The sequence below is a fragment of the Zonotrichia leucophrys genome, chromosome 3, assembly GCF_028769735.1.
Source record: "Zonotrichia leucophrys gambelii isolate GWCS_2022_RI chromosome 3, RI_Zleu_2.0, whole genome shotgun sequence".
Lineage (NCBI taxonomy): Eukaryota > Metazoa > Chordata > Aves > Passeriformes > Passerellidae > Zonotrichia > Zonotrichia leucophrys.
Window position 1 is genome coordinate 19126965 of NC_088172.1, and position 22230 is coordinate 19149194.

General features: G+C 39.9%; 1 protein-coding gene across 1 annotated transcript in view; it reads right to left on the reverse strand.

The window, feature by feature from the left end:
• The window catches only part of MLIP (muscular LMNA interacting protein), a 99017-nt gene that overhangs the window by 45854 nt on the left and 30933 nt on the right, over positions 1–22230 (reverse strand). Inside the window, exons 2-4 of the mRNA XM_064710121.1 lie at positions 10827–10985; positions 8471–8839; positions 937–2574 (exon numbers count right to left, since the gene is read on the reverse strand). Of these exons, the coding sequence (XP_064566191.1) occupies positions 937–2574; positions 8471–8839; positions 10827–10985 (2166 nt within the window). The remainder of the gene's footprint in view (positions 1–936; positions 2575–8470; positions 8840–10826; positions 10986–22230) is intronic.

Here is a 22230-nt window from a genome sequence, read left to right on the forward strand (position 1 = left end):
CTTCCCTTCCCTTCTCTTTTCTGAGCTACACCTTTAAATCCACAGTGTGGCTGGTTCCCAAGCCCTCCTGCAGAAATTGCCTCGGTTGCTCATTCTCACCCTGCAATGGCTCTCCCGCCTTTGGGGGGATGACAAACAGCAGGAGCTTGGCTGATCTGCCAGGTGTGAGACTTTGGTATTTGCAGTAGTTTGGGCTGTAGGAAGCTGGGCTTTTCTTTCCCCCTCATCCAATGTCTAGCACAACAAAATCAGAGGAGTACAAAAGGAAGGGAAGAGGTAGGAGATTGTCCTCATCTTCCATTGCTGGCCCTTGGCCACAAAGCCTTTGCTCAGGCTGAGCTCATTATTGCCCTAGGCTAGTCCCAGGGTGGCTGGGGTGAGGAAAGCCTCCAGGGAAGCGAGGAGGACAGGCAGCATTGGGTGCTTGGGAATCACTTATCAGTGGAACAGCTAGTTCACATCAACTAGATTAAACTGCTTCTTGCTCAGCCCTGCACCTCAGATCACCACACTTCTATTACTTTCCCTGGGAGCACATAAGGATTTCTTTTAGAATGGGGGTGAATAGAACATGCTTCATGGTTGATTTTTGATACACCAGGATTTTAGGCAAGCTTCACAAATATGTGTACCAAATGTACATCAAAGCCACTGCACACAAATCCATCTTTAGTAGTAAATCATCATACTCAAGAATAAAGTATCTTCTTTTTTATGCTAAAGGATTCCTACAACATCTTCTCCATAATACAGAACACAGTGCTAGCAATTTGAAGGGTAGGATTTAATTTTCACTATCTTCACTATTAATACAAAACCTGTTCCTTTTCCACATTTTTTCCACATCCCATTTATTTTACTATTCTGCAACATGGGTGTGATTTTTTTCCTATAGGGACAAAGAAATATTATAAAATAAGCATGCACCAAGAGTACCTTGGGTTTGAAGTTTTCATGGCCAGGAGGCAGGGAAAAAGACTGTGGTGAAGTCAGCTCTCTGGGTCTTGATGGCAGTGTGCCTGGTGCCTTGTCTGAGATGGGAGATCTGCACTTTAACACTGACGAGGTGGCAGAATGCTCAGGTCTCGGAGAGGAGGAGTTAGACCTAAAATTTGCTTGCACCAATGAAGAATTCAATAGTAGTGGGTGGGAATTAATGCTACCAGTTTGTGGAACCAGTGGGGTAGAGTGAGGCCGTGGGAGAGGCCACTGCTTTGAGATGCCAGAAGGGGTAGGAGAGGAGGCACTGATCTCATGAACAGATGTTTGGGATGAATCTGATCTAGATCTAGAAGGTGAGTGCAAAAAACTTGGGGAAGGAGATGAGTGTCTTTCTGAGGGAGGAGACAATGCACCACTAGGACAGGTAGAAGCAAGCAAAGGATATGAGCGGCAAGTGAAGATGGGTGAGTAAGTGTGCACTCTCTGAGACTGCTGAGGTGCCCGGGAGCGGGAGGCAGAACAGCCCAGCCCTTCTGGAGAAGGGGAGGTGGGGTAAGCAATGGAAGAGGGAGCTGGGGCACTAGGAGGACGCAGTGAAGACTGCAAATCTGGAGAGGCAACTGATCTTCTATGGGAGGAGAGAGGGGATGACAAAGAATTTCGGCAGTCTGGAGAAAGCGATTGAATGGGAGGGGGCTTTTTAGGAGAAAGGGACCTCACTTGAGGGGTGGGATGAGGCTTGGAAGGTAAAGGCAGATGCTGAGCCCATCCTGAAAGCCAATAATCCTCTTTGCTGGGGGAATCTGGCCTTATAGGAGGGCTTGAAAGAGATTTCTTGGGGGTTGGGGGAGTTGTTTTGAACTTTTGATCTATTGCAAGTGTTGAGGAACTAAGGGAGCTAGGGGAAAATGTGGGACAAGAAGCAGGAGAAAGCGGCCTCCGCTGAGAGGAGCCTGATCTCAGAATAGCAGTTAAGAGAGTCAGTCTGGTTGGCAGAGGGGATTTGACTCCTGACTTGGCTGAATTTCCTCTGGATAACGTTTGTGTGCAAGGCTCATTTATACTACATATGGTCGAAGAGGACCCATAAAGAGAGGGTGGAGACAAAGGTTTAGGGCTAGGAGATAATGGATGTGTTATTATATGTACAGGAAGAGGAGACAGAGCTCTCAATTTTTTGGAAGAACTCGGGGAACTCGGGGATATAGACTGAGCTAAAGATCCTTGCACTTCAGCTGAACATGGAGGATTGGAGGAAAGATTTGGACTCTTTGTCTGAACAGAGGATGTGGTGAAGCCTCCCATTTTGCAAACACAGTCAGGGTTATAGAGACTTGGTGTTTGTAGGTTATCAGACAATCGAGGAGTGGAGTACCAACTCTTTGATGCAGAAGAGGATATTTTAGACATTGAGGGAGATGAGCTATGGGAAGCAGACTGAAAGTAGAGAGATGATTCTTGCTTAGAAAACCTGGTTGCTGACTGCCAGTTGTTACAGGAATCTTCCAGCGAAGAGGCTTGATTCATGTTAACCACGGCACCACACGCTACTTTCTGATTAATTGGAGAAATTAAGTGGACAGCAGGTGGTTTAGAGGAAAGATGATCAGAGGTGGAAAGAGTAGAAATTAACTGGAGAGGAAAAAAAAAAAAAAGAATTGTTAAAATAGATGGAACTTGTGGAACTGTTAAACACCTCACATTTCAGTCCTGTGGTCATGCGTATAGGGTTCCATTAGTACTGCTGTGTGGGTTAAAAGCATAGGGCTGTTTTAAGCTTGGCCATAGAGCCTGATGGATAAGGTCCTTATGGGGAGGTGACTGAGGCAGACAAGCTATGTGGTACTGTGGATTTATGACACTTCAGTTTTGTTGATGTAAACAAGGTTCAAGGCTACAGTATTTTTCCTTTTAGGTGGAAGCCAAGACAGGGGTGCCATGAGTGTCCGGAATCATGGGATGCCATCCACATTATGCAAACACAATGGAAGGTAAGAAAATTGCAATAGTGCCCAATCTCACTTTGCCAGTTCACTGGAAAGCAGCCTTTTTGAAAGTAGGATTCAAGCCAAGTGTTCTTTTTCTCATTCAGTAAACAACCAAACTGCCCTTCTGCAGCACTGTGATATCAGAATGAGAAATTTGCTTGGAACTACTTAAATCAGACATCCAGTCTGCTCTTCACTTCCCCTGTCATTCACAGAGCAGAGCATTTGACAGTTTGCAGGCATGTGAGAGTCCTTATCCCCTTCTCCACAGTCTTTCGATACACTAATAAAACAGTAATGAGCTCTTTCATGAGTGTCTTTTTTCTTGGGTCTATTCTAATTAGGATTTGTCAAAACTAATTAGAGCATACAAGTATATTATCAACCTGTTATACAGTTTCATGCTTCTAAAGAAAGAAATTCTCTCAAAATCTTCCAAGTTATTATAATGCTGAAATTAAAAACTGAGGTATGCACAATATGAATAAAGCATAGCAGTATGAAATCATGATTAAAGTCAACTGTAAAACCAAAAGGATACAAATTGTCACCTAACATTTGACTGAGCAATTTCAAAGCAGGGAAATTGACTCCAATTTCATCAAACGATGTAAATATCAGAACACCTATTTAACTGCTGTTAGATACCCTGAAAATATTATGCAGCTCCATGAAAGACTATTATTATGTGATTCAGTTTCAACACAGTACTTTCTCATGGCTTTGGCTCAGCTTATTAATTATATTTTTAACACATATGTCTTACCCATAATAGAGACGAATTATGATGATTATGATTATATAATATAGTATTGATATATTACAAAACAAAAATAAGAACAAAACTAATGTTCAAGTGAGAGCATATGCTGGAAGAAGCTGCAACAGAAGAGGAAGATTTAAAAGCTTTCAAAGGCAAAAATATGCCTAAATATAGGCTAAACACACACTTCAAAACCCTATTAGCCCTTATAACTTAAAATCAGTGAGCTCTTCTTGCTAAATGACACCATACAAATAGCAAGCCTTTTAAACCAAAGACGCTTTTTGCACAAGGTAACTTCAGAAAAGCCAGGTCAATGCTTTGATTTATAGGAATGAACACAAAACCTCCAAATGCCTTTACAACACTAACTTCTCCTGTTTTACACGTGTTAAGGTGTCACATTTCAAAGTGGAAAGTCAATGGATGTATACAGGGAAAATATTGGATATAAAAATTAATGTTGTTTATATCCTTGTATATATATTCTATTCAATTAAGAAATTAGGCCTCTTGTTGAAAATGCTGCTAATTAAGAAGAAGCAAAAATACTGGAAATTGAAAATCATTTACCAGCATTTAATCATTATGAAAAACTATTATTAAATATGTCATGAAAGATAAAATTATTTAACAAGTTGAAAAGCAGCGGGGTAATAAATCTGATAATTTGGAGCAGCTTCCTGAATTTAATAATGAATTCTGGAAGTTAATCAACTACCAAAACAGAATTAGGGTATTTAATCTCTGTATTTCAAACTAGAATAGATAAATTTCCCTTACAAAGACAACAGATTAAAAGAAAGTGAGGAACAAATATGAAACTTCATAATAAAATCTTATGATGTGCACCGACTTCTAATTAGTTAAAACTTAGTAAGATTTACAAGCAGCTACAAAAATGTTCATGGTGAACAAATGATGACAAATATGCTCCCGCAAGTAAGATAAAGACATTTTGCAGAATTCTTCCAGTTTAAATACCACTGAACATTCATATGCTGTGCTAATTGAGCCATTAATCAAGTATTCAGAAATTATTTTGCTATTGCAACGCAGTATTAATAACCACATCCATAGATTATGAACTTCATTTACAGGATCAGGGAATTATAATCAAAGTGGCTTGGAAGCAACTTCCAGAGGTCATCTAGTGCAGCCTCCTACCCAAAGCAGGCTCTCACCAGCAGCAGTGGCTCAGTCAGCTGTGCCTGTGTCCCCTCCGTCCCCAGAGCTCTGATGGAGCTCCAGCACCCCCAGGCAGCCTGTGCCAGTGCTGCACCACCTCCCACTGAGGAAGCTGCTCCTGGGCTCCAGATGGGATCACCCACGCTGGGGTTTGCAGCCTTTGCTGCCTCACCTGCCCCTGCAGAGGAGAGTTTGCTCTGTTGTGTCCATAACTGCCCTGCAAGGGGCTCTGGGCAGCTCCCAGACGCCTCCTTGGCTGTCTCTTGGTGGGAGTCAACAAAGCCAGCTCCTTCAGCCTCAGCTCACGTGTGCCCCAGACATGTTTACACCTTTGTGCTGGACCCCACTCCCTTCCTTACATCTCTCTTGAATTTGAAGGTTGCTGGCCACCAAACTGAGCATGGCTTTACAGTTGCAGCCTCAGCAGTGCCAGGTGAGATAGAATAACTTCCCTAAATCAGTGGAATTTTTCTGTTCAGTTTCTTTACTGGATTAAACCCTCCTGTAGGTGAATTGGATTAGTGCAGAAGTGAGTGACCAAAGTAGATTTGTTCTTCTTTGGTCTGTGATTCAACTGCAAGCCGTTTTCTCTTCTCCTGAGTACCTCTACGTGTTCCAGAAATGTATGAGAAAAGTTGAAATAGGTGGCAAGGTTACACTAGCACAAAGGGATAAAGGCACTTGAAAAAGATCTTGATGCCTTGTAGTTAATCATTCCAGAATTTTCAAAGTGGACATAATACTGGTATTGAGCCTTGCCTAGAAGACCTTTAGCACATTGGAAATGGCAGAACTGAGCTGGAGACAAGGCAAATGGTCATTCTGGTAAGGTCACACTGTTCTGGAAGGGCACAAAATATGTGGTTAGTTATATCAGCAAGACCCTGAAAGATGTGCTGGTCAAACAGGAAAAAGCAAAGAGTGTGCAAACTGAGACCCCAAAAGGCAGAAATCATGTCTGAGTGAATCATGTCTTCAATTCAGACCTGATCCTGGGCCCAGTTAACCATGCTTTGACCTCAGTAGAATCTCCTTATAGACAGGAAAAATTAAAAACAAATTACCTACAAAGACTGCAACCTGAGAACCAGAAAGTCAGAAGGAAACACCAGAAACTGTGGAAAACCTGAAAAAATCCCTAGAGACAACACAGTAAATCTGTGAGTTGAGACCCAATTGATATAAATGCTATTTAGTCCAGTTTCTCCCAACAAGGAAGGTGCATTGTCCAAGCAATGGCATGACTTTGTAGGGACCCCGACTCATTTGTCTGGAAAAGCCAAACCAGATGGCACTCAATGGACTGAGGAACATCAAGTGACTTTAAATAACTAAAAATCCCTCCAGTTACTGACCCCCCACAGCAAGTCAAGAAATTTCTCCAAGTTGAGCCCATGCCTGACATTTGGGAAGCAGACATCCACCTCAAGCCAAAGGGTAAATTCCCAAAGGCAGGAGTCAGTCTGACTCTCTTGCATGGCTAGACTCTCTTTAACATTAAAAAAAAAAAAAAGGGGGCAAAAGAACCCCAACACAACATATAAACATTAAACTATTACCAAGAAGTTCCAAATGTGACCAGAACAACAGGTTATTTTTTTTTCAGACTTTGAATATAGCGTGGCATTTTCCAACATCAGTCAGGACCTCTATGTCTCACAGAACAGAAATTTCCAATTTTTTAGTGTTTTCCTTTTTTCGTTTTGTTTAAACAAAGTCAGAAATGTATTAAGCAGAATGAGCCCTCTGGGTCAGTTAGAGTGATCCCTTCTGCAATGCAATGGTCCCCAATACTGGTCCTTGCTTTTTTCACATCTGACAGGAAGCTCATTGTCTAATTATGTTTTTAAGTTAACATAATGTTACATGTAATAACTCTTAAAAAGGACATGACACTGCCCTTATAATCCAAGAACTGAAAAAGTAGCCCATACATGGAGTCCTTTTTAAAAAGGAAATGTACCAACAGATAAACAATGCATATCTTTAATCTTTTTGTAGTTATTCCCTCATTTCAGAACTGATGATCCTTCATCAGATAACAAGTCAGAAAGAGTGATGCCTAAGGAAACATCTTAGAACCAGAATAACAGTGAAAGGCAGCTTAGTAAAAACATCTTTTTTATGAAGCCATAGAGATGGCTAAAGATACTGAGATAATGAAGACTGAGGAAGCACAGTCTTGAAAATTTGTCACTAAAGAATAATGACAAGATATGCAATTACCCATATTACATAGTGCCTCTCTTCCTGTTCAGGTGGACAGTTAGAAAAGTTGGAACTTAATTTCTTATTCTGTGCAATCTTTATCTTCTCCAGCTAAACCTCACCAGCTAAACCCCTCTTTACTTCTCAAGTCATCAGAAACTTAAGAAAGATTCAACATAGGAACTCTTCTGTATAGTACTCTAAAATTTACCCAATTTCTGTAGAGGCTTTTTTAAAAAATACCCAAGTAAGCCCAAACATTGCTAAAGTAAATTTGTATTTCCTCAGAACAAGTATTCTGTTACAGGCTGCTTCCTCTATGTATGCTTATCTATGATTTTAACCTTCCTCATGGAAAATCTCACTGGCTTTACTGGGACTTTCTCAGAAGAAATGAACACTTCATATGCTGTGAATCCCAAACCAGAGTGGATTTCTTATCCACAATGTCTTCTATCATAAATTGACTCTGAATTTTTTATGAAAAATTGAGCAGAAAAAGTATTTCAACACAAGATAGGAAATCTGGAAATCATTTTCAGAAACAAAGTAGCCATGCTTAACATTTGTTTTCAAATCATCAATGAAGAATTGCATTTTCAAGTGATGCTAACCCAGTCAAGGTCAAAGGAAATGCCTGAATTTATTTCATGTGACATGAACATTGCTATTTTGCTAAAGGTAGAATTTTCCACTGTATATGCACCCTTCAATATACATCAGTGTTCTTCCCAAGAGGGGAGACATTAACTTTTCATGCAGTACTTTGGATTGATGTATTTTGTAAATGAAACATTTCAAAGACTCTTTTTTGGAAATGCCCCAGGGAGAACTGAAAATTTAATAAGTCGATAAATGCACCTATAAAGGTCCACATAAAATAGAAATTTCATCTTCATTAGTTCTTTACACCTGTGCAAAGTCAGGTGTACCAACCAGCAATCAGAATAATAGGACTTTACAGCTTCTTTCTCTTGCATAAAGGACTGCAAGACGTGCTGGGGAGAAAAAAGAATCTAGGTCTGAGAAGTCTGATGCTAAAAATTCAAATGATCTCGAGGCTCCATTGATTTCAATGACCTTACCCAATTTAGACTAGCTAGGAACCTAACATCTCCTGATTAACTTGCTGTCATGATGAGCTGCTCTTAAAGGAAAGAATAAATCTGCCTTATCTGCTCCACACACACACCAGAATCATATGGGTAGGCTGGAGAGGCAGCAAGTCAAAAGGTAAGGGACACCTCCTTAAGGTCCAAACGTTACAGAAATGGCCAATGAAAATGTTAATTAAAGAACAAATTCACCCACCAGCTGCACAAACTGGCTCCATATCCTGAAAGGTTTAGAAAGCAAGGGTTATCTCTAAAGATCTCATTACCTGATGTTTTTGTGGATCAGTAGTACTGTGGGAAAGTGCAACACCTGGAAGGTGCCCATCGCCAGGAGGTTTCCCTGCCTCGGTGCCAGGGGAAAGGTGGGATGTGGTCAGCAGCTGAGCACTGATGGGACTGTAGCCATTGGAAGGCTGATGAACATTGCTTGAGGCAGCAGCTACTTCATCTTCATCACCGGAATCCGTAATCAGGATAAACTCAGCCTTAAAAAGGTCATTCTCCTGCATTTCTCCTCTGCTTGAATGGCAGCCCAGGGACGGGAAAGCCGTTCGGGTGCTGTCTGCACAGACAGTGGACACGCAGCCTTGTTTGGCCCCACTCTTTAAGACCAGCTCATCAGAGACTGTGTCAGACTGCAAAAGACACAAGGAAAAAGATCCCAATTAACTGCATTTTATTTGTGTTCCCCAAAATGTAAAGCAATTTTGGCTTTAGGTAGTGGCTGTCTCTGCACTACCAAAAGTGCAGTAGGCAAATGAAGAATTTAGGCATGAGTGCACAGCAGAAGCCACTTCCCTGGGGAGTCCCAGCTTCCAGCCCACAGCCAGTGCTGAGGGGGCTGCCTTCCCAGCAGCTCACAGAGCAACAGGGGGCTCTGAGACAGCGGTGGCCCCAGACAGGGCCGGCTCAGGGGCTGGGAAGGAGGGTGCAGCCGAACCCAGTGAGCTGTCACACCGCACTACACCAGACACGGTGGGAAGGCATTCCGACCGCCGCATCCACGGAGCAGACAATGCTCCTCAGAGCAGCCTGACAGACAAATCTGGGACAAAACCTATACATATTAACGAAGAAACAAAGGCCCTTAAGACAAGGCATTCTTCGAAGAGAGCAAACAGACTCAGAGGTCAGAGAGCTTTGCTGTATGTTCAAGCTTCGGAGCACAGACCACAATTGTTCCTCGTATTTGCTGCAATTTCCACATCCAGTATGTCACTTCTCAAGCATGCTTCGGATGAAAGCAGGAATAGTACAGACTACACACATGACACACATATCATTAAAGCATTCAGTATTGAAACTGCTTTGTAAATCATGTTTCTGTCAGAGGAGGAATCAGGTAAATGAATGGACATATTGTGTACTGCAAGAGGAAGACTCCAGATGGGGCTCATATTTGAGTGCTGCTTGAGGAACACAGTAATTACAAATTTCCACTTCACTGGCAGCTCCATGAGTCCTGGAGTTCAGTTCTTAGAAAAAATATTGGACCATAAAGGGGGATAGCAGCACTATGAGTTTGACAGTGTTAATTATCTGATGTTGGTTGTCAAAACATTGTTCAGGTTCTAGACATTTTAGAAGAGGGACTAATCTGTGCTATGAAGGCCTCACTACTGCATCAACGGCCAGAAAGGGTTCCTCTGTCTACAGAGAAACACATGGGGAAGAGGATAACCTGAATCAGGATAACCTTATTCTGCTTTATCCTGGGCATTACTTATAACAAAACCAATACTGAGCAGCTGTAAATGTAACTAATTCATTAAACCACCTGGGGATAATATTCCAGAGAATGTCTCTACAAATACATCCACCCTTTGCCCAGACCTAACCCCTTTTCGAGAGATAGGTCACTGAAATGCTGGAATATGTTCAGGTCACAGGGCTGTGAACTCCTCTGAAAAGTTTATTACATGGAGAAGCACCCAGAACTGCAGCCCCAGCAATGTTCCAGGGAAAGAGCTGTTACACAAAAGCAGAATTGCCATGAGCACTACTATTAACCTGAGGATTGTGGTAGCCTTCCAAGCAGCATGGAATAAAATAACACATTAAGTGTTGTGAGGCAGGAAAGAAACAAACAAAGGCTTGACTGAAAGAAGGAGAGCCAGGAATGCTGCACTGCTGGCTTCACTGTTGCAGCAAATCACAGGGAAAAGTTTTCAAAAATCAAAAGCTCGCTTCCACTTTGATGCATTACTATGCAGCTATGAAAGGAATTGGCACCTTTCTTTCTGGAAGCCACAGCACTGGCATTTGTTGAAACCAGGATCCAATGAACAACTCCTGGTCCATTTCCATGTAATAACACTCCTTGCACACCACCCCTGCTGTCATGAAGATTAAGAAGGAATCCCCCTCTGCCACTGCATGACTGACAGAGCACAGAATTGAGATGATCAAGGGTTTCCTTCCAATATAAAGTCTGGCAAAGGCAAAGCAAGCTATTGAGCAGATACTCTCCTTCTCTTGCACAATGATTCCACATCTTGGTAATTAAACCAAGCACAAGCCAAGGAACCACTCAAGGGAAAGGGCTTCAGTTCAGCAATGCTCAGAATAAAATTTTCTTTATCTTTTGAAAAAGTGGAAAAAGTAATGCAAACAAAAATCTACCTTATTTACAATTTTTTGGTTGCTCAGATCCTTTGGTTCCTCTGGAATTGTCACAAGGAACTTAGAGATATCCACAACCTCAAAATGAGTTGGAAGCTGTCCAATGGATGGTACGAATGTGAAGGTCAATGGTTTGGTCCCAGATTCTTGAGAAGAGACCTACAAAACAAAAATTAATTCAACTTCTTTATCCAAATGAAGACAATTTTTATCAGAGTTGAGATAATATGAATAACATGAAATAATGAATCTATATAACTTACGTGTCTGTTTTTAACTTTAGCTGTAGTTGTTTTGGTGTGGGTTTTTAACTGGCTAATTGTGTTTTAAAGCCTTATTTAACAGACAAAACACTGCCTTGGTTATAATCATCAACATTCTCTATATTCTAGTGGTGGCTCAGCAGACAGGAGAACTTTTGCTTGATAGCTTGCTATTCTTTCAATTTTCCATAACAAAATCAGGAAACCATATTTAATCCATTTCAAGGCTGTTTTTATCTTTGTTTAACTCCACTTTAGTAGACCAAAAATTCAATTATACCACTGCATCTGGGCAAATTACAGCCCCTAGAGTATTTGCTTAATAAAAACCAAATTGGAAAAACTTTTGCTCTGAAAAAAAAAGCAAAATATGTTCACATTTTCTAATGTAAATGCAGCTAATTCTGAGCAATATCAGAAATAAATTGCAATTTAAGTATCTTCTCCATTTTCTTTGGGCTTTCCATCCACCTATACCAACTAGTTGTTTGTCTGTCTGCTTTTTTCTCCTTCCCCCTGTTGCCCTCTCAGCAGGACTGTGTATATAGGGCCTGAATGCACAAAGACGAGAGAGGGTAAATGAAGGCATTTTCACCTAAATGTTTGATTTTATCACAGTGCTCTCCGTTCACTTGAATCCCCTGCACAGGAGATGGACCAGGGAAAAGAATAAGTCCACATCATGGTAAAGCTCTCAATTGCTTAGCCAGATTTCAGGAATTGGAACTGCACATGACCAGGTAAATAGAGGGAGCCACACTCCAAACCATTGAACCTGACATGCTGACTTTCCCATGACTTGTTGGTCTAAAAAATTTCTTTTTCTGATTCAAAACTATGAAGTAGATTGATATTCCTTTGTTATATCTTATGTAAATCTTATGACTGTTAATTGTCTTTTCAATGAAGTCTAATATGCAGAGGGTTGAACTGTATTGAATCATACAGGAAAACATGATTATTGCCTCCGCTTCTTTTTTTTTTTTTTTTTTGCTCGCTTGCTTGTTTAAAGTGAAACTAATTGAAGAGCTATGACTCTCATTATGCTTCATTGTAATTTGCATCCATAAGCAAATAGCAATTATGGAACAGAGCAGAATTATGGTTTACATTACTTGATCATCTTGTGGCTGGAACATTAAAATGATGGACACAGATTTCTAGTTTTAAAAAAACTCTAGGCAAATATTAGTTACTTCTACTAACAGCTGTCTCCTGGAGTGCTTGGGCAAAACAGAGGCAGGTTATATGTAGAAATGCAGTCAACTCCTCTTTCCTCTGCAGTTTGGAACAACTGTGCTCTCTCAGACACATCCAAGTGTGCAGGTACAAGGTGCTCTCCTACTTTCACCTCCCCCTCCATTTCACACAAGTGACCAAGCACTGGAACAAAAAATGCACGGCCTGAATCAACAGTGAAAGAATAACAGCTAAATGCTGCACCATGCCAGGAGCTCAGGATGTTATTTTATGTGAAGGAGAAACAACAGCTCTGTCCTTCTCTCAGGAGCTAAGGTACTTGAGTCTGATCATTGCTTTTCATAACAGACCAACACAATTTTTGACTATTATTAGCCAGCACAATAAACACTTGGTCCGTGCACCTGATAAAAGCCAGCCAAGTGCCATCAGCACTCAAGGATGCACTCCCTAGGGAGCAGCTGCCACTCCCCAGGACACAGCCAGGGATGCAGCCCCCAGCCCAAGGGGCCTTCAAGGGGCAGGATTACCTGCACACAGGCAGGAGCAACACATCAGCATTAGTGATTTCTGTACAGCTGACACCATTCACTGCACCCTGCCTGGGTCTACACTAAAATCAGCTAGAGATGGCCTTTGCTTTCCTGAAGACCTGTAGCTTTGCTTTCATCTTCTCTCTCTAATTAGGAAGTGCAGCTGAGGACTTTGACTACCTTCGTTGTCTTCAAAAACATTTTCCCCCTCTACATCACCCTTTAGTCATGCTCTTGTTTTGACACTTGACAGCAGCTGTTCTGTATCACTGGACATTATTAAGTCAGAGGGCAAAATATTCCTTATAAAAGAAAAAGGAAGAAAGGGAATAAGTGTGCAATAGCAAGCCCAAACACAAACAGATTTATGGCAAATTTCAATATAATGTGTCAGCATTGCTAAACTCCCATTATTTTATTTGCACATTTGTAACAAGGAAATACAAACAAGAAATTAGACTAGAGGCTCCAGGCTGTTGCACAGTAATGGAGATATCTTGATATCACCTTATTTTGTATGTGTCTTACCCTGCACTTCCCATTTTATTGCTTTGGTGGAAAAATTACAGAACACACAAAGAAAACCTTACCATCTTTGGCCTAAAGACATCGTGGAAATAATCACCAAAATTGCTTGCAAGCTAAAACTATGATTGGAAAATACATTAAAATAGAGAAACAAGATTTTTTTTTTTCAGGTGGGAGATGCCATTAAATCATGGCATTATTTATATTCCCCTAGTGCACATTATTTTCTTGAAGTTTAGAAAGCATACATAAGCAATTACAATTACTGCATTTCAGACAGTTTCAAGTTGCTAGGTACTGCACTGAGCAGTGACAGGACTGTGCTCCTCTTAGTTTCACTCACAGCAATTGAGAAACAGGTACTTCCAGCTGGTAAAACTGGTCATGCAATCTAAGCTGCTTCACAGAAACCCAGACAAGCAAATATCACATGACTAGCCAAAAAACACAACCATTGCCACTGAGGGAAAACAAAAGATGAATACTTGTGGCTTTAAATTATTTTTAAGTGCTTATTTTCATTTTATATATATTTTTTAAAAATAAGTAAAAATACATTGACATTTTAAAATTTAATTTTTCATTTAGAAAAAAGATTTTTATCCGTTTTTTGTATACTCATCTTATTTACCATCTCTCTCTCTCTGGCTGATGTTTCTAACCTTGAAGAACTGAAAAGACATGAACAGGCTGGACCTCCAGCACTTCGTTACATCTGTTAATAGCCACTGATATATAGAGGTAAACAGTAAAGAAAAAAGCTTCAAATTCAAATGTATATCTTAAAAATATATTAAACTTCTTATCATCTTTCCTTCATAATCAGTAGCAGCAGCAGAGGTAATTCAATATCATACATTCCCTGCTGCTGGAATTCACTTGAATCAATACAGTTACAGTGGCAGAAAAATACCAAATGTGACATCTGTTGAATTCAATAACTAAGGAATTCTGGTTTATATTATATAATCAATCTTATGCACGTGAAATACCAGATTGTTTATAATTGCAGCCTTCACATTAACTAGTTTTTTTAAGAATAGAAATTGTAGAGTTTAATATAAATAACCTTTATATATATCCATTGGTGCCTATGGGCAGCTTCATAATATATTGACAAAAAGCTTCAAAACAAAAAATTTATTCTAGATGACTTCCATGAGCTCCTATGTCATCAATTTACAAACAGGTTTGTTGCATAATTAATACCATCAATTTACAGCTGCCCTGGGGATAGTAACTTAAATTATATTAATTATTGTTTTCATTAGCACAGCTTCTGTAGTCCTTAGTTGTAGAGCCCATTTTTATTGTCTTGGTTACCTTATGAACATAAATGAACACTTCTATTTGATCTCTCATATGCTCCATATGCATTCAGCATGCTGCCTATTTTGTAATTTAAATAGAGGTTCTATTGTCAATGATTGCTTCTCAGGACTTCCTTCTGGAATACAGATTGCTAAAGTGAAATTCAATATGCTGGGTCACGTTACCACTTCTTCCACTGATTTGTTAATGTAAGTCATTCTATTAATAAAACAACACTCTGAGAAAACCTCATTCTTGAAACATCTAGTTCTTCCTTTGAAGATATTTATTTGTTTAAAGGACAGAAAAGGAAATTATGAGTAAATAATAGCAAAATAACAAGTGTGTACATAATGAAATAGAAACATGTTGACTGAAGCACTGTTTTGGTCAGAGCACAAATTCACATGCCCACAATTCCTGAGTGATAAATATAGCTCTGACACTCAGAGAGAGCACAGCTAACACCATTCACCCAGCTAGGGATAGGGGCCATACAAAAACACAGTCTGAGTTCTGTAATCTCTCCTTAAACTCCTTTTCTATGTTCAGACTAAAGTCAAACCACAAAGAGACATTGCCTCCTTCTCGAGACAGAGAAAAATACAGAGAAAAATCTAGTCAGATGGAACTAGCAGTGAATGAGATGTAAGAATCTTCAGCCTGTCTTCATATCCTGACTCGTCACAGCTATCACAGTAAGCTAATATGGATTAGCTGTTTATCGTGTAATGAGCTCTGGCTTTTCTAAAACCTTTTGCAAACAGCAGCAGATGATCATCTGAACACCAACTTTCTCTCTGTGAAACTTCAGAGGAAAAAGCTAAACCCATTCCAAAGGTCCAGAATGAAATTACAGTCAAGAAGAAGTTTGTGCCAAAGTTCCTAGGATAACTGTGGCCCAGAAGCTTCCCCAAGCTTTATGATGTGCCCATTTTATCACCTTCAGCAAATCATTTGTGCTTCTTTCATTACATCAACACACGCACAAATGCAGACAAGTATCTTTTGAAAATTAATGTGTGATGTGTGAAAAGCACTAGAAAGAGCAAATGAATAATAGTAAAAAAATTTCATCTATTATTCAAAATGCAAGAGCTCATTCAGATTAAGTGGTTTTTTTCAAACATCATTTTAATTAGCTCTTCAGCCCAGCAGACTTTATACAACTGTAATTGCTCTTTGATACTGCTCTACACATATGCCGTTAAGTTTGATGAAAAGTAAGTAAAATAACATTTAATTTCCTCCTTTTGCTAAAGGCAAGTAAAATACTTTGTCTGTTATGCTTACTTGACTTAATTAAATGCGGTGTGACTAAATGGTCATAAAATATTAGACCCTAAGATGATCTGGGTCTTTTGGGTCTTTAAATTATATTTCTAGTGTCACTGGCACCCTTAAACTGCTTATTTGCTTTCACTCTCTGAAACGCCCTAAGAAGCAACATCTCCCAAGTTAAAACACTGTGTTGTAACATCCCAAGCTGCCCTAGTCCATCACCCATGTACAAAACCACAGCTGGGTTGTCCCACACCCACACTGCCCCTGGCTTCTCCCTCAGCAGGAAATCACCACTTCCCTCTGGCTGTCCTGTGTTCATTTTGCTGTGTGGATCAAGCAGAAATTAAGCTGAAATCTTGTTGCTGATTTTGCACTAGTGTGGCCAGGCTTGCCATCTGGCCTTCCATAGAAAGCAGTCAAGGACCGACAAAAAAAAGTTTTAAGGCAAAAGAAAACTTTTAAAAATCCAAACAAAACAAAAAACTGGTGCTGTCTAACATGAACATGGTTTGTTTATCAAATATTTTTATCTTGATCATTGTCAGAAGGCTTCCTGGGAAATGTGACTTCAGATCAAATCCAGTGCTTGCAGATAAAGAAAAATATCTGCCTTAAAACTGGAGTCCTTGAAGGTCACAGGACTTATGCCTTCATATGTAAAGGATTCATACTAGCACATTAACAGATACATTTAAAAACTGACATACACAATATATGCTTATGCAATGTCATGATACCTTTGCCCAGCAAAAAAGGCTGCACACTGCTCAGTCACATCAGTATAGCACAGAGGCAAAACAGATCCCCATTTTCCAGTCCATTTTTCAACAATTCCAACTTGATTACTCAGTGAGAAATTGAAAATTATAATTTATTCTTTTTTCCTGTAAGTTTCTTGCAATTTCAGCCCTGTAAGAGAGTCCCAAAAATGCTGCTGTCACCCTCACAGCAACCTTAAAGCATGTTCTCATTAATCTATTTGACATAATTCCCCTCATTGTGTTTTCCCAAAAGCTGTGCTTATCAATAAGAGGGTGTTGCTTGAAATCAGGCACTGGGAGGATAAATAAATCCCTCCTTACATCTGTCAGAGCTGAGACATCAGTCTTGTGGGATCATGCTAGGAAGGAACTTCAATTTTATAGTATCCCACATCAGCCATTTGCCTTTTGGTATCGCAAAATATCCGGGTGGTTGAGGGCAGAGGGGTTTCAGCCAGAGCAGCTCCCTCCCTGCAGAGCTGGGGCTCACATGCCACCAATTCCCATGACATTGTGCCACCACACCCAAGCACTGCCAGTCCTGCCTGCCTGCACCAAGCCCAGTGGTGCTGCCACCACAGGTGAGCATCTCTGCTGTTCTCCTTCCAAAAACACACTGCAGAGCAAGTTTGGGAGCACACCAGTGACGTTGTTGCAAGCAATGCATCTTGGAAGCAGGTGGTGCTCAGCATCACAGCTGTGCCTGCACATACCCCTGCATGTGTTGAAAACTGCACCCTCTTATTGACAGAATAGTCTAAGTTGGAAGGGACCCATAAGGAACAAGGAGTCCAACTAATTTTTTGTGTTGTGAGTGGCCAGGGATTGAACCCACAGCCTTGAGCATTCTTAGCATTTGCTTTCACCAATTGAGCTAATCTCCTAGCAGACCATTATACCATTAATTTTGTACACTGGATTAACTACAGAGTGACTCCAGAAAAAGGATATATATGTGCTAATACTACATGTCATGCTATCGTAGCTTGAAGGCTGTTGAAGAAAAACAAAGGATTTTAAAAGATGCTTCCAAAAGTACAAGGACAAGATAATAGCAGAAGTCTTGAAAGTGCAAGTGTGGAATAGGAGCCTTAGGGTTACAAGCACAAATCATTAGTAAAAAGTTGTTACTCACTACAGGAATGTAACCTTGTGTGCTAGTATTAAGGATAACAGAGCAAGAAAAGAACACATTCTATGTGGCATATATAAAACATATCAAACACCAGTACATTTAGATGTAGGATGTGCTGGCTGATGAAGGAGGAACAAATAAACTGTGAACAAAGACAGTAAAATAGCTTCAAGTGGGCCCAAAGCACTGGGTAAGCCCCACCACCACCATCATCCACCTTCCTGCAAACAGCTGCAGATGCTGGCAGCTTCCATAACGATACACAGAAAATAAAAGAGGTAGAAAAGAGAAAGTTGTCTAGGTTGCTTTCAAGTGTGAGACCATTGAGCTGCAATAGTAGGACCATTTGGACTTTAAGTGTATGTCTGTACCTAGACTACACCTTTATATAAGCCCCATATAGTGCACATGAGAGTTTGAGTGCACTTGGGTGAACAGTACAATGAGGAGGTGCTAAGAGAAAACAGATTGAAGAGAGGGTAAGTGTGAGAGGTAGTGCACAAAAGTCTTTCCCAAATGGATAAACTCAGGGGATTAGTGGTCAGGTTGAATCCAAAATAAAGGATAAATTCAGAATACCAAGTATCAGCCCAAGACCCCCAGGACACACTGGAATCAGCAATGAACAAGTTGAACCCCCCCTGTATCTGCTGTACCCAGACAAAGACTGCAGGATTACACATACAGCTCACTCTCTAAGAAGCCAAAGGCACAGTAGTAAATCCTTCTACTTCTGCACAAAGGGCTGTGCCTCCAGCCGGGCATGAGTTAGTGCATGAGGGTTTGAGAAAGCTGCTTCAGTAACCAAACACACCCTGTGAAAAGTTATCTGCTTTAATAACAGCTCATTTTCTTAATATCTTGACTAGAAAAAGGGCACATATAAATGTTGTTTTTGAGAAGTGCTTCCTTCAACTTGTTCCTGTCAGGGAAAAGGGAATTAATAACATTATAACTCTGTGATTAGACTGCTAATTTTCCAATTAGGGCAACTAGAAATTTTTGCATCTCTATAGATGCTTCTCTAGCTTGCATGAGTTGCACAAGGTATTTGATCTTACCTCCCTTGAGGTTTGGTAGTCATTTGGATACAGCAGATGAAATTGAGCATTGTGCAAAGTTTCTGCTCAGTTTTGAAGCAGTGCTTTGCTGGTTTGCTTAGATGCAACTGAAGGACTGGAACAGCCCCACTTCAGCAGATGAGTTACACTTCAAACTTCTCCAGGTTAACAGCTTTGTGTGAAATCCCTCATGGACCCTTATGAGGACATGCTGGATGTAGGGCTCTCAGTGCTTTAGGGCAAACCTGCTGTCAGCAAGAGCACTTCAGCAATATTTTGGCAAGCACAACATCATTTGTTTCACAACAGCATTTTCTCTGTGTTTCCCCAGGTGTAACCCTATCCAAAACACTCCAGCACAGTGTGAACACCCCAGTCACCCAAGACTGACAGGAAGAAATGAACAACCAGTGGCCCTTTGTACCATGGTCACCTGTTAATTGCAGCATTTACTCTAAGAAAAATTGTCCTCTAACCCAGAGGACTACAGCTTCAGGTTAAAATTCATTCTCACTGCCAGCATTTTCAGCAAAGAAAATTCTTTCCAGGAGAAACAGAAGGCAGTTTCCAACACTCCTCCCTCAGAGATTGCAGCTACCTCTGTAAGATTTAATGTTCCCATTCCCATGCCCCAGGTTAACAGATCCTGTCATTACCTCCTGCCCTGATACAAGCAACCAGCTCCAGCTGCTCTCATCCAAACACCAAAATGCAGTGATATGCTTATACATGACCTACAGCTACTACATGCATGTCTCCACTGACTACTGTCTCCTCATTTTGACTTTCTGATTTCCTAAAAGTTTCCTTTTCCTCTAATATTCCTCTTTTATTACTGCTGTCTGTTCTCAGCTAAATGAAACTTGTTAAAAACACATTTAAGTTTTTGATGACTTTTTCAGTTTAGTTTATTAAAATATTTTCATTTTTTAAAACTGCAGAAAGCAATGGATCTTGAGAGTTAAAATGTTTTGGACAAGTTTTATTTAAGTGGAAAGTAAATATTCATTTAAAAATAGTTGATCTGGCAGGAGGAAAGTAAAGGCTGATGTGATTTGCTTCTGGCAGCACAGATTCTTTCATGTGTTTGGACTCTGCTATTACTATTATTTTAAAATAAGAATCACATCTTCAATAGGTATCTCCTTTTCCACACTGCTACAGCTTGTATCTGGGCACTGGTACTGCTGAGAAACTATATTTTTGGAGCTGGGATCCAAAGAATATTAATAACGAGTTGTGTTAAATTTTCAAAAGGCAAATACAACTGCCACACACATACCAATGACAGATAATAGCACATCTTCCATGTTTTGGTATTATCTCACTAAATTATTGTGAAATACTCTCAAATATGTTTTCCAATATTCAAAAAACCATTTGACCTCTGCATTTAACAAGCTTTTTTATCAATCAGAAAAGGGTATTTTGAAAAAAGAACAGCAATGCTGTCATAGATTTCAACACAGGCAAATTAAAACCTTAGTCTTTATCTACTTCACATATGCCCAGACTGAGGGCTTCCAGTTAATCTGGCATAATTTTTTTTCTACTGTCATTTCAGCAGACAGCAGTGAAAGTCTTGTAATACCAGCTAGCCCATATTCCTCAGCTCCTTTCCACAAAGAAGAGAACAGAGTTCTCATTGATGGTACATTAGGGATACACAGAGCACTTTGGAAATATCTGCTGCTACATTTTCAGCTTTTAAACAAAGCACACATAGGGGAAGGCAGTTAATATTTTAATCCCTAAGAAATGGAATATTTCATCTTGTATTATCAGCAATAGGCATCCAATCAGAAGCTGCACCGTTTACAGTCACCTGTGCCAGGCATTTAAGGAATAATCAATACAAGCTCATGTACAAGCATTCTTACCTGTCCCCTACCAACAAAACTCAGAGGGTGGATAATTCAGATGCCTCCTTCTGCAGACTGCTGCCTGTAGTATGCAGAGCACAGTTGAAAGATAAATAAAAAATGAACATTAAAAAAGCAGCAACGAAATGTCTATGATAAAACTGAAGAAGAGGTCATAATTTCCCCTTCTCAGCAAGGACTTTCAGAGGTCCTTTTAATGAGCTATTTTCTGAGTAGGTCTGTGTGGGCCCAGAAGAATGCTGGCTACAAAGAGTAATTATTCTGGCACTCAGCTACTAGCAAACAATAAGGTAAAGCTGAATGGCTGTTGGCTTCTTCTGCACATTCACAGGAGGGCATGATAATAAACTTAGAATCTTGTTTTCTTCTCTGTGTTAATCATTTAAAAGCAGCTGTCTTTAAACATTTAACTTGAGCTTTCCCAGATAGATTTCCAAGAATACTGCATGTTTGACAGTGCTAGGGTCATTTTCATATGACTTTATCCATTGGGAAGAATAGTTACACTTGGTCCAATTAAATAACTTTTAGTTATTAAATAATTTTACACTATATATATACAAGCTTGACTTTGTCTCATTAAAAAAAATTGTTACTTTTCCACTTTGGCATAGTAATTCACTAAATACAGTCATGTACCATTCCTCAGATATTTTAGAGTGTAGGAGAAAGAATAGAAGAACTGTAGGAGAACAGCAGACTGTACATTTTGCACCAAGAACAAGCATAATTTCTTTGGACAACAAATCTGGGAAGTGAGAAAACACTTGAAGACAAAGTATGCTACTAATGCCTGGGTTCTAAAGAAGAGTCTCTCAAATTTAAGCAAAACCCTGTCAGTGTTACAAAAATTACCTTGGTGTTTCGGTTGAAAATGTGTAAATAACACTCATGCACAGATGCTACAAACTAATTAAAAGGATCAGAGGCTCAAAGGATTATAAAAAAGGGAACGGACCTAATTGAAATTAACAAAAATCTACATGCTGTCTCCAGATACTTTCTTCAGAAGTTCCCAGTAGTAGAATACAAGTGACAATGCAATGGAAAACACTTCGGCAGGTAGTAAGAAACAATGTAGGTTCAGTACTTAATTCCTGTATATTTGTACTGTCATGTTATATCTTCATCCTAGGAAATTGGAGGAAGGCATGAATGTAATAATCATAGCTTTAGATTGTTTAAAGAAGCAATTGAATTTATTTACTGACAGAACTACAATATCAGAGATTTTATAAATATTTTTGTCACCTTAGAACAGGTCAAAGCCTATATTTCCTAAAATACCCCAAAATAAACTCAGTACAATCAAGGTTGGTTCTGGCAGTAATTCCAGTATGTTTCATAAGATTCTTAAACCACCCTCACCACCAGGGAGAACTGATTACCCTCAAGCTGCGCATTAAGTGACATTCCTGACATAGATTCCATAGGATGGATTCTGT